General features: G+C 38.8%; 1 protein-coding gene across 2 annotated transcripts in view; it reads left to right on the plus strand.

The window, feature by feature from the left end:
- Window positions 1-14363, plus strand: part of RAB3IL1 (RAB3A interacting protein like 1) — a 156461-nt gene that overhangs the window by 58931 nt on the left and 83167 nt on the right. For both annotated transcript variants that reach the window (XM_053720463.1, XM_053720464.1), the window contains exon 5: window positions 2831-3040. In XM_053720463.1, the coding sequence (XP_053576438.1) occupies window positions 2831-3040 (210 nt within the window). The remainder of the gene's footprint in view (window positions 1-2830; window positions 3041-14363) is intronic.

The raw sequence follows: 14363 nt of genomic DNA on the forward strand, positions 1-14363 counted from the left end.
ACTGTAAAAAGCTGACAGGAAAATATCCCCTGAGCATCTCTATGTAAAAAAAGAAGATATTTTACCTCACAATTTCCTCAGCTCAGCAGAGTAAGTGCTGTGTAAAAAGTTATACTCAGCTGCTCCCAGCTGCAGGTAAAAAAAAAGAAGAAATGAACAGCAGCCAATCAGCATCAACAGTGCTGATGTCATGACCTCTTTTACTGTGATCTCATGAGATTTGACTTAACTCTCATGAGATTTCATGGTAAACTTCCTTAAACTGAATAGGGAAATAAGATGAGTGTTCACGAAGCTCACTCCCTTAGCTGTCCCAGGACAGACATACTGATTTGCTGCTTAGAAGTCCTTTACAATAGGATGTGGCTACTGAGGAACTTTTGAGGTAAAATATCTTTCTTTTTTACATAGAGATGTTCAGGTGATATTTTCTAGTCAGCTTTTTATAGCTATGCTGCATCACTTTCAAGTGTTTCAACATTTGGGTATCATGACCCTTTGGGGCCTATCTATCAAGCTCCGAATGGAGCTTGATGGCCCGTGTTTCTGGTGAGTCTTTTGTGGCCGGACTTTTAGCCGACGGACATTTGGCAGACGGACATTTGGCCGAAACACAAGTGGCTGTCAGATAACAGTCCGGCCACAAGATAGATAGATTTGATAGATAGATAGATACATAGATTAGATAGATAGATCAATAGATGCAATAGATACGTTTGATAGATACGATAGATAGATAGATTTGATAGATAAATAGATAGATTTGATAGATAGATAATTTCCCAGACAGAGAATTACAAGACGTGCGCCTGGGACCCATGGTAAGGTTCCCAGAGGCAGTTGCGGTGCCCGAGGCTCTGATTAGAACAGAGTACTCTGGAACGCATCTGCCCTCGGCCGTCATCGGAACATTCTTTAGCTTTCTGTCTGTCGGCCAAATGTCCGTCTGCCAAATGTCCGTCTGCCAAATGTCCTTCTGCATTTTGTCAGAGCACCGAGTCTTTAGACTCGCCAGAAATAGCAGTTATGATGCAGCGGTCTAAAGACTGCTGCTCCATAACCCTATCCGCCTTCTCTGAGCAGGCGGACAAGAATCGCCGCAATTCAACACGACCAAATAAGATCGGGTTGATTGACACCCCCTGCTGGCGGCTGATTGGCCGCGAGTCAGCAGGGGGCGGCATTGCACCAGCAGCTCTTTTGAGCTGCTGGTGCAATGCTGAATACGGAGAGCGTATTGCTCTCCGCATTCAGCGAGGTCTTGCGGACCTGATCCGCACGGTCGGATCAGGTCCGCAAGACCTTTCATAAATAGAGTCCATGAAGTAGATGAAAACCTGTAAAAAAAACATATTTATGCAACATTCATTTTTAATAAAGGTTTTGACTATCAATGTACTGTATGTTCTAAGTATTTATAAATATATATTCCTATATATATCTGTATATATCTATATATAATCATGTATATATAGGTATAAATATATATTGTACCAAAAAACATGATATATATATATACAGTGTATATATATATATATATATATATATATATATATATATGTACATATTCTTCTATGTGGAGAACATTGGGTTGTAAAATATACATATTTTCATGTCGGATGAGCGCACTTGAGAATATGCAATCGGGATTGTGCGCAAGTAGGTTTTTTTCCACTTTTTTTGGTCTATTGAATTCGATAGGGGAATTCATGACCGTACACTTGATATTCTAACTTTGGCTTTTTTTACACTTGTCTGGTTAGCGCACGTGCGAAAATAGTTTACTTTCAAGTCAAGTCATAATACGAGCGCAACCCAACGAGCACAAATAGCTTACTTCTAGCACAGTTAACAATCGATCGGGAACATTAAATAACACTCCACTTGTAATCCGGCCAATTATGGGTTTTTTTTTCATAGATTTATTCTCAAAATCACTTTCCCCAACAATTTTTTTTACAGAATTGATATTTTGTGCATTTGTTCTGACCCATTGTTGCTGACAACATTTTTTTGTATGTGTAGTGTCATATTCACGATTGGTACTTCATATTCCAGGAAATGAATGGGGAATGATAAACAAATTTCACTTAAATGGACATAATACCCAAATGTTTAAACACTTGAAAGTGATGCAGCATAGCTGTAAAAAGCTGACTAGAAAATATCACCTGAACATCTCTATGTAAAAAAGAAAGATATTTTACCTCAAAAGTTTCTCAGTAGCCACATCCCATTGTAAAGGACTTCTAAGCAGCATATCAGTATGTCTGTCTATTCAGTGTAAGGAAGTTTACTATGAAATCTCATGAGAGTTAAGTGAAATCTCATGAGATCACAGTAAGAGTTCATGACCTCAGCACTGCTGATGCTGATTGGCTGCTGTTCATTTCTTCTTCATTTTTTTTTTTTTACCTGCAGCTGGGCTGCAGCTGAGTATAACTTTTTACACAGAACTTACTCTGCTGAGCTGGTGAGATTGTGAGATAAAATATCTTCCTTTTTTACATAGAGATGCTCAGGTGATATTTTCCTTTCAGCTTTTTACAGTTATACAGCATCAGCTTCAAGTGATTTAGCATATGAGTATTATGTCCCTTTAACAATGCCCAGAATTCACATTGTCTTGCAGCTTTTACATTATAGGTGTGTTGCAAATAAACAAGCTCAGTATAGTTATAACTTTATTTAACTTTATTAATAAAACTTTTATATATATATTCCATCTCTTGTTGAAGATCATAACCATGTCCCTTTAATTGAATGTATGTTAATTCATCACTAGAATTCCTTGTTCTCATTTGTTAATTGCTCTAACTGCTTTTCACAGATTGATATGCTTCAGGCTGAAGTCACAGCATTGAAGACTCTTGTCCTCACCTCCACTCCGTCCTCCCCAAACAGAGACCTACACCCTCAGCTACAGAGTCCTTCTAAGAATGCACTACGTAAAGGCCACTCGCGCAACAAGAGCGTAGGCTGCGCTGCAATTTCTCCTTCCTCCGCCCCAGTACAGCCAATAAGCAGTGAGGCCAAAGAGGTGAGCTAATTATCATGTATATTGTTGCTTAAGGGTTCAGGGCAGGTTATATCTACTGGCTTCACCAGAATATCTGCAGGGCCTAAATACAAGAATAAAATACTAGCTAAATTGATGGTATATTCTTGCCAAAAGGTGATTTTTGTATTCAAAATGTTTTTAACTGCCAACTTCTTATGGAAATTCAAAGACTTATGGGGAATTCCGACTTGTGTAGCGCAGTAACTGGGCATTTTATAGTAAATAGCATGCACGTCTGATTTCCACGTGTGCTGCAATGATAGCTGCAATAGGTATATAACACGTGCATGCAAACTCACAACTTGCAAAGGATTGACGCTCATAAAGTACTGAGAGTAAGACCAACCACCTACTAGATGCGAAATTTAAAATTTATAAAAAATAAAAATGTAGTTTTTAAAAAAAAAAAAATCTATCTGTGATGTACTCAAGGGAATGAAAGCAAAGTATTAAAGTTGCAGGGACATCAAAGCTTATTGTTTTGGTGTAAAAATTGTACTAAGTGACGCTTCTTAGAGAGGCCAAAAAGCTAAATCTGTAACCTAAAGTGCTGCAAATTGGCCACAAAACTAATAAGGTAATGAAGGATTTAAACAATGGGAGAAGTTAGCCAGACTGGGTCTGTTTACACTAGAAAAAAAAAGGTGATTGAGAGGTGACATGATCACTTTATATAAATAAATTCAAGGCCCATATACAGAGATGGCAGAAAGTCTGTTTATTTCAAGGAAATTGTTTGTGACAAGAGGTTACAATGTAAGGCTGGAGGAGAGGAGATTTAGGAGTCAATTCAACAAGAGGCGAGCGGACATGATTTGCTGTAGCGAATCATGTCCGCCCGACCTCGCTAAATGCAGACAGCATACGCTGTTGGCATTTAACATTGCACACGCATTTCTAGTGAAATGTTTGTGCAATGCCTCCCCCTGCACATTCGTGGCCAATCGGCTGCTAGCAGGGAGTGTCAATCAACACGATCGTATCGGATCGGGATGATTGCAGTCCGCCATCTAAAAGATGGTGGACAAGTTAAGGAGCAGCGATCTCAATGGACTTGGTCTTCTTTTGAACCTCATCTACTAGCTTAAATTGCCTAAACCAGCTACTTGATTTGCAGAATTTGCAGCATGTTGCAGAGTTTGCTTTTTGGCCTCTCTAGGTAGTGTAGGGGATAGTACAATTTTTGCCATTAAGAGATAAAATATATTAATTAGTATAACAGGATAACGTTTGGCTTCCTGCTTGATTCTCTGAGGGAGGTTCATGAGATTTGGATTTCATTAGGAAGCTTTCGATAAGCATAAGCCAGTACATAACAATATTTATTTCCAGCATGTTTAAAAAAACTCAATAACTACAAAAATGTCAGTTTTGTGTTTGAACCCTGCAGACTTAACGTTGAAAGCTTTATTTTACATGATTCATGTCCTGGTGCATTTAACTAATGTCTGATACAGCTACTTAGGTATGCGCTATGTATAAACAGCTGTGCACAAGCCGTATCTATGACATAATATATATCACATGGATTCTCTTTCTTTTATTGACTTATTCTTTTTATTTTTTCCTGTTATATCAATCTCTCTCCTTTTTCTTTCTGTTTATTTCATCTTTTGTTTTTCTGATTTATCTTTGTCCGTGTCACTGCATCATTTTCCTTTTCTATTTCACTTTTAACATAGAAAGATGGGAATTAATAGTAATCACTTGCACACCCAAAATCTTATCTTTCTCTTCCACTTTCCTTATGTATCTACTAAATCTCTGTATCCCCCTTACAGCTACGTTCCTATTAATGGCGCGTTATATCAGCAGATTTTTGTTTTTAACTAGATCACATTTGGCTGAGTAGCCATTAAGTTTATAATGCAGGAAGTCCTGGGACTATATACACTGACTATACATATTATACTATGTATATTTACATACTTATTAATGGTTAGGGATTCATTTCCGATGCCCTGTTGGGATATGGCCCTTGGGAAATTAATTTTAATTAGTTCAAACACAGGAAAGATAGGTTATATACGCTGCAGCTCAAATTTATTAAACAGATATAAATATACCACAAACAAATTAACATTAAAAGATGAATAATGAACATCATAAATAAACCCCACAGCGGTGCTTGTCCAAACAAAATCCAAATCACCCCACTTCCATACTAAAACCTCACCTCTCCTGGATGTTCCAGAATGTATCCCCCTTAACCACAAAACCCCAAATCCACCCAGCAAGCACAGCCAATGAGCCGTGACAATAGGGCGGGAGCTTCTTCACACATGTTCCGCCTTATCCCCTTTTTATATCCCCCAATCAAGCCAACCCCCTTAACCTAAATATGACCCCCACTCTGCAGCCCCTCCCTGTATATTAATTTGTGCTCACTTTATCACAGCAACAGACATATCAGCATTTAAATATATTTGTCCTGATGGGATCAAGTCCTTAGTGAGAGTCACATACCCTCTATGTCTTCTGCCGTTTGCTTCTAAAGGCACAGTGTACTGTTTTATCATCTACCCAATGATCTATTGTATATGCTGGAGACAGAGAGGCATATTTTACAAATGTCTGTCTGACCTGATCCGACAGTGCGGATCAGGTCCGACAGACATAGCTGAATGCGGAGACCAATACGCTCTCCGTATTCAGCATTGCACCAGCAGCTCACAAGAGCTGCTGGTGCAACGCCGCCCCCTGCAGACTCGCGGCCAACGGGCCACCAGCAGGGGGTGTCAATTGTTTACAAACAACTAATTTATCTTTATTTTATCCTTTGAAATAGCTTCTGTTGTCTTTAGAAAACACTACCTATACTGAAAATATATTTATACAGTATTATTTATAGAAAATGTATGCAAACAAGAGGAAGCAGAGGAACACAACCTCAGTGGGTGGGAGATAAAGAGCGTAGCCCTTTTGAAAGGGTGTTCCTGTAGCAGCTTTGAATACAATTAACTGTTAGCTGCTTGCCTGAGTATATTGTTCTTTTTAGCATAATCATTTGGCTGTTGTTTTAAAAGATGTAAACTTCATAAACACCTGATACCTGACATTAGTATTACTAAATGTGTCACTGCAATAAGAATTACACTAATAAAGTCCCAGTGTTAAAAATGCCCTATACTTAAAGTTTATGTCACTGATATGAAAGAGCAGCATGTAATATCAGCCAATAAGCATTAGCAGGAAGTACCTATCAGCCAATGAGCATTAGCAGGAAGTATCTGTCAGCCAATGAGCATTAGCAGGAAGTACCTATCAGCAAATGAGCATTAACAGGAAATACCTATCTGACCATGAGCATTAGGAGGAAGTACCTATCAGTTAATGAGCATTATCAGGAAGTGGCTATCAGTCAATAATCATTATCAGGATTGGTTATCAGTCAATGAGCATTATCCGGAAGTGGCTATCAGTCAATAAGCATTATCAGGATTGACTATCAGCCAATGAGCATTACTGGAAGTGGCTCTCAGCCAATGAGCATTATCTGGAAGTGGCTCTCAGCCAATGTGCATTAGCAGGAAGTGACTATCAGCCAATGAGCATTATCAGGAAGTGACTATCAGCCAATGAGCATTAGCAGGAAGTGGCTATCAGCAAATGAGCTTTAGCAGGAAGTGACTATCAGCCAATGAGCATTATCAGGAAGTGACTATCAGCCAATGAGCATTAGCAGGAAGTGGCTATCAGCAAATGAGCTTTATCATTATCAGGAAGTGACTATCAGCCAATGAGCATTAGCAGGAAGTGGCTATCAGCCAATGAGCATTAGCAGGAAGTGGCTATCAGCCAAAGAGCTTTATCAGGAAGTAGCTATCAGCCAATGAGCATTAATTGGAAGCAGTGATGTGCAGTCACTAGAGGCAGGTGAGGCAGAGCTTCGCCTCTCATATGGGCAAAAATATATTTTTTTTTATTGGCTTTAAAAAAAAAAATGCAATTTTTTTCCCCAGCATTTTTTTTACAAGCTGGTCTGCCCACCATTACACAACATGCTGCGCGACCTACTGGATGAAAGTGGTTAAGATCATTGCATGGCACATAACTGCTTATTTGAGGCAGTCCAGTGAGAGGCATTAGTAAGTGGAACTTAGGGTTGGGGCTGGATGTTAAATGATATAAAACAAAAAAAAAACGGAAAAAAACAACTTTCATTTATTTTGTTGCTGTCCTGTGAAGCTGCCAGCTTTGCTAAAGTGAAAAAGAGAGTTCTGTACTACCCCTCCAAGTGCAGTGGAATGTTCCACTGTCACTTCCTTACAGAGCAGCCAGGAAGAGATGCAGACTTGCAGAGAGAGCAGTGTTTTAGTCACATTTTATTAAAGTAAGTTCTGCAACCTTAGATTTTACTGAAAGGGATTCTGTTAGTGAAAATGATAATTAAATGAATGTGGTTTAGTGTTTTTTGTTTACTCTTTTACAGCAGTTTAAGGATCGTTTTTGTATTTTGTTTACTCAAAATTTACACCCACCCACTACCTTAGCAGCTTGCCTCTATACTTCACACTAATTTATAGTCTCACTTTCTGACTTCTCTGTAGCTCTGTTGTTTTATTACTTAAAAATGCAGTGGTCCCTCTGCCCCCCCCTTGTGTGTGTGTGTCTCTCTCTCTATCTATCCATCTCTCTTCTTATGTGTCGTTCTCCCCTATGGTCTCTTTCTCTCTCTTTCTGTCTTCCTCCCCCTCTGACTCTCTCATCCCTTATGTGTCTCTCTAACCCTCTGTGTGTGATTGTCTCTCTCTCTCTTTGTCTAACCCTCTGTGTGTGATTGTGTCACTCTCTCTTTCTCTCTCTCTAACCCTCTGTGTGTGATTGTGTCTCTCTCTCTTTCTCTATCTCTCTAACCCTCTGTGTGTGATTGTGTCTCTCTCTTTCTCTAACCCTCTGTGTGTGATTGTTTCTCTCTCTCTCTCTCTCTCTCTCTCTCTAACCCTCTGTGTGTGATTGTGTCTCTCTCTCTTTTTCTCTCTCTCTAACCCTCTGTGTGTGATTGTGTCTCTCTCTCTCTTTCTTTCTCTCTCTCTCTCTCTAACCCTCTGTGTGTGATTGTGTCTCTCTCTCTTTCTCTCTCTCTCTAACCCTCTGTGTGTGATTGTCTCTCTCTCTTTCTCTCTCTCTAACCCACTGTGTGTGATTGTGTCTCTCTCTCTTTTTTTCTCTCTAACCCTCTGTGGGTGATTGTGTCTCTCTCTCTTTCTCTCTAACCCTCTGTGTCTCTCCCCCCTGTCTCTCTCTCCCTCTCCCCCCGAGTGCTTTTCTATGTTTCTGTCTACCTTTTATTTAATTAATGAATTGGTAGTGCCATCTGATGGTGTGGCTTTATTTAAAGGGGTGGGGTCAAGCGCCCCACCATCTTTAAATTTCACCAGCCGCCACTGGATCAAGACATTTTTATATTTACTGAATAATGAAAGAATCTATAAGCATAATTTGCAGCATTAAAGTAAAAAGTATGTTTTAAACATATTTTAATGGGTCTGGATTTCTAGATCTCATAATCAGAGCAAGCATTTTGTTATCGGGCAAGAGTTTCTGTTACAATCCTTTAGACTAAAATCAGATGTTTACTAAGTTGACCAGTTTTCCAAGACACCATTTAAAGGGACATGAAACCCATATGTTTTCTTTCATGATTTAGACAGAGCATGCAATTTTAAATATCTTTCCAATTTACATCTAATATCTAATTTTCTTCATTATTTTGATATCCTTTGTTGAAAATCATATCTAAATATGCTCAGTAGCTGCTGATTGGTGGCTGCACATAGATACCTTGTGATTGGTTCACCTATGTGCATTGCTATTTCTTCAACAAAGGATATCTAAAGAATGAAGGCGTATCCTAGCCACTGCCTCACCAGCCTCTGACGTCACTGCACATCACTGATTGGAAGTACCTATCAGCCCATGGATATCAGCATGAAGTACCTATAGGAAGTATCACCAAATAAGCGTCAGTATGAGATACACAAATGATACCTATATTAGTATTGTTTTAATTCATATAGACTGTCTGTGCTTAACATTTTGTTTCAAGCAAAAAATAAATAAATCAACATGTTTAAAAGCTGCTCTTTCACATAAATAATAGATCATTCTTGTGTACAGCGTCCCTTTAACTAACTTGTAGATTTGTCAGTATGTCACCTTAGGTACAAGCTGTGTCTTATTGACAGACTATGGCCTCTATTTATGAAATGTCTTGCGGACCTGATCCGACAGTGCGGATCAGGTCCGCAAGACATCGCTGGAGCTGTCAATCAACCCGATCGTACTCGATCAGGTTGAATTGTGGCGATTCCTGTCCGCCTGCTCAGAGCAAGTAGACAGGGTTATGGAGCAGCAGTCTTTAGACCGCTGCTTCATAACTGCTATTTCTGGCGAGTCTGAAGACTCGCCAGAAACACGGGCCGTCAAGCTCCATACAGAGCTTGATAGATAGGCCCCTTTACCTTTAACTAATCCAGTTGTATTTAACCACTCTGCTCCCTTTAGTGTGATGCAGATTTGTAAAACCAAAAGCCCAGTATCCCCAGTGAGGTGATCTGCTGTGTTTTATTTCCTCACAACCCCCCATTTGCAACACACGCAGTGCACCTCTTTACTTCAGTTTTCCTTTATAAAATACTATGGGGCCCAATTATCAAGCTCCGAATGCCCCTGCTCCATAACTGGTCCGCCTGCTCTGAGGCTGCGGAAAAAAATCGGCCCCATCCTATACGATTGGGCTGATTGACCCCCCCACTAGTGGCCATTTGGCCGCGAATCTGCTGGGGGCGGCATTACACAAGCAGTTCACCAGAACTGCTTGTGCAATGATGAATGCTGCCAGCGTATGCTGTCGACATTCATCAATGTCTGTCGGACATGATCCGCTGAGCAGATCATGTCGGACAGACCGATGATAAAACGGCCCCTATACATTTGTTTCTGGCTCTCTGTAGATTTCTGGTTCTTAGTTTGCTAAATAATTATATATTTATAATTTGGAAGTATTTACATCTCCCTATTAAACATCTAGAATTTGTTTAAAGACCCTTTTGTAAATAAACTTTACAATCTGCCCCCTTCATTTTATATGTTGGACTAGTTTAAAGCTTTGCTCAGAGCTCCGAAGTGACCCAGATATTTCGGGATTGTTACAAGTTTGGAACACTGCCCCGCTGTCCCTCCCACTGCTTTCCAATTAGACAACAAAGCCCTGTCTTCCATAAACTGAAGTCTGGATTGGCTCTTCCATATAAGGAAATTAGTGGGTTGAAACCATTGAAAAACAACTGCAGCAAACAAGGTGTTTATCTTTTCTAATGGTGTTCAGCCTCTGCTGATATGTTAATTTATTAGAGGACTGTAGAAAAAGTTGTACTTACAAGGGGCTAGATTACAAGTGGCTCGCAAATGTTTGTGCAAAGGTTTTCACAATCATTTGCGCACAGTTAAATTGCGCTCATATTACATAGTTGAGCGCAATTGCGATTTACGCTAGAGTCATTACCGCTATCTCAGAGCTGTGGTTAACTGTTAAGCGAGTAAATAAAGTATCACAAAACACATCAAAAATACATAACAAAATACTGTTACACTCATAATAATACCATCTAATAAAAAATATTTTTAAAAAAATTGCACTCAAAAGTTATAAGGGCTCAAAAATATGAGATCTCAGGTGTTAGAAAAAAAGGCAGGCAAAGGACATTGAGACGCATACATATACATGTCTAAAGATGGATATATATATGTGTGTGTGTGTATATATATATATGTATATATATATATATATATATATATATATATATATATATATATATATATATATATATATATATATATGTATATAACACAAAGAGAAAACCCAGCACTCACTTACAAGCTCTCAGCTAAGATTTAAAAGCAAAAATGGAAAGGTTAGTTACCGCATCTGGCCAAATGGGACAAGCCCAGGTACCTCGTCAAGGTCCTTTCCAATACCTGGGACCCTAAAACAGCCACACAATGCAAGCTTTCAAATCCAAACAAACTGGTAACAAGGGAAGGGTGAACAGGAATATGTAATCACGCTAGACATATACAAAACACGGAAGGGAACTGCACTCTCATACTGGACCGGGTACACAGAGCAGGCGGACAGGTTATGGAGCAGCGGTCTTTGTGACTGCTGCTTCATAACTGCTGTTTCTGGCGAGTCTGAAGACTCGCCAGAAACAGGGGCCATCAAGCTCCTTACGGAGCTTGATAACTAGAGGACCTAAGATCACATAAGATCGATAAGAGAAATCGTTGTAAGTAATACGACTTATGGATACTTTTACTTTTTTATTGTTCACTGGAAGATCGATTACTTATTGCAGCTACTGTCACTTTACCACATTGGTGTAATTTTTGCACACGGACAGCCGGGATTGGCTGTATGTTTGGGGGAGGGGTTCATAGGCCTTTATATGTCCAATTTGTTCACTTGTTGTTTGTCAGAGTATCTAGTCCCGAAACGTAACATGAAATAACGTTTTTTTGTCACTGATGCCTGAAGACCAGTGAGTGCTTATTACTATGAGTTTGAATATGTCTATATATGTGTACATATGTGTTTATATTTATTTACAGACATATATACACATATAAAAATAGAAATACATATGTATACATATATAGACATATATACAAAAGTATTTTGGAGTCCTTTGCCGTTAGGTAGATGAAAATATGTAAAAGCATATTTATGCAATATTTATATTTTCATGCAGAATATGCGATCGGGTACACATATGAAAATATACGATCACGTGTGCACATGAGTTTTTTTATCTCCACTTTTTTTCCCATTGACTTCTATGGGGGAATAGGTTATTGTTTGCGCAACAGTCTAATTGTGCTAGAAGTAAGTTGTGTGCGCTCGTCAGGTTAGCGCGAGAGCAATACTTTTAACTTTCAATAATACCAGCACAACCCGACTAGCGCACACAATTTACTTCTAGCACAATTAATGCTCTAGCGGAAGCGCAAAATACCGCTCCACTTGTAATCTAGCCCAAGGTGTCCCTTTAATGACCTCCTGCTCATATATACAAAATATCAGGTAATAAATAAAAAAAAAGCCTTAGCAGCAGCCAAAACCTAATCACTAGAAACCTAGCTAAACTAGTGTCTCAAGCACCTGAGGCTGCTCCACTTAAAGTTGCAGGAAAACTTGTCCCGGTGCACATTATTATTGTACCACTAATGCTATATAAATTCTTGTGGGTTATAGATGGGATTTCTAATGATTTGGTTATTCTGTAGGTCTGTTTTCATTAGTAAGCTATTCATTAACTGTCTTACCAAATCTGATACTATAAGATGGCGCCCATTCATTCAAGAATAGAGACAAAAGGGAATGTTAGTGAACTGGCCGCACATAATTGCAAGGAACCACAGACACTGGTATTAAAGGGACATTAAACACTAAATACATGCTAGATAGAATGATGCATTCAAATAAAAGATTAGTCCATGACTAGCATGTAGATGTATTTTTTAAAGTTTCATTAGTTGTTTAAAAAGTGACAAAATAAGTGTAAAGTTTTAGTGTCTATAAAACACTGGGAGCTGCCATGTTGTAACTTGTGTTACCTTCTCTGCTGTGGCCAATTAGGGTCAGTTATAAATAGGTCACTAGAGTGTGCAGCCAATGGCTGTGCTGGATTTAACAGTGTTCTGCACTTCAAACAGGAACTGAAAAGCTCACAATTTCAGAATGGAATAACAGGCAAAGAGGACAAAATAAATAATGAAAGTATATTGCAAAGTTGTTTTATATATACAATTTATAATTTTATATTACCATCTCAAAGTGTTTAATGTCCCTTTAAGTCTAGTCCAGTGGTGGTGAACCTATGTCACAAGTGCACAAGACGGCATGCACTCCTAGGTTCTAGTCCAACGTCTCTAGTAAATAGGAAAGAGATTGTGTCCTCTTTTATCTCTACCTGTCACACTACCATTCTTATTGTCTTTTGTATCAGTCATTGATGTCTGTTTTAGTCTCAATAATGGAATTGTCTGTCCTTCATTGTCCTCCTCCTGTTCTTCTCCCTGTTTTGTCTCTTTCTGTCTTATTCGTCCTCTGTTTTTTTCTTTTTTTTTCTTTCTCTCTCGTCTCTCAGTTCTCTGCAGTTCCTTCTCTCCTCTCACTGCTTCTCTGTATTGTGCCAGGGAAAGTGGTCCATATAACGTACGAGCCGGGATGGCCGCTTACTGATGATGGGTCTTCCACTTCCCGCCAGGTACTGACCTTAGTGCGCTGCATTTCACCATATATACAAATATGGGGACTGTCACCAAATCCTTGTATGAGTCCCAAGCTAAGATCAGATACATTTCTCATTTACAAGTAATGATGATTACTGGGGTACAAGGTAGAGTTCTCTGTGCCTTTTATACACATGAGGGTCTTTTTATACTGTGTCAACAGGGGAGCGAGTTACAATGAGCTATTAGTTATGGCTGCCCAGATCTGTATATTTCTGTAGAGTGTAAAAAGTCAGAAGGACTTTTCTAAAGTGTTTGCTCAGATTTATGAAAGATCACTAGTTAGACATGGTAAAAATATTTTGTGAATGAAAAAAAGTTTAATGCTGTTTACATTGGGAAACAGTGACACCCCCGTCCCTGAATAAAACAATAAAAATATTTATTTTCCAGCACAAGGATAGCTATTAGAATCTAATATCCATTTTGAATATTTAATTGTAAAATGGCTTTTGGTTAAAAGAAAAAAAGTCAAAATGTCTTTAATGTCCTTTTTAATATTTTAATTTAATTATACAGCACAATTTGAAGCTTTATCATAAATCTACCTACTCACAGATCTGATTACAATGATGTAAAATGCTACACTGGGTTAGATTCATGGATGTGAGTTTGCTAAGAAGCCTCATTATAAAAGTGAGATAATGTTAGATATATATTGAGGCTCGCTGTTTATATCTTTCCTAGAGTTTCATTAGTGGCATCTCCTGCCATTAGCATATTAACATAACTTAATTGTTAAGTTAATGTGCTTCAGCCACATCCATTGCTAACAGGTGCAACAATTCCGCAAATACCCAGGAAATCTCCATAGACAAACATTGACAGTATAGTGGATCACACTGAAAAGCTTAGTGAGTTTTAATATGGCATTGTCATAGAATACCACCTTCACCACATGTCAGTGTGTAAACTTTCTGCCTTACTAAATCTGCCCGGTAAATGTGAATTGGAAGTGTCTAGAAGCAACAACAACCCAGCCACAAAGTGCTAGACCATGCAAACT

This window comes from Bombina bombina, chromosome 7 (genome assembly GCF_027579735.1).
Source record: "Bombina bombina isolate aBomBom1 chromosome 7, aBomBom1.pri, whole genome shotgun sequence".
NCBI classification, from domain to species: domain Eukaryota; kingdom Metazoa; phylum Chordata; class Amphibia; order Anura; family Bombinatoridae; genus Bombina; species Bombina bombina.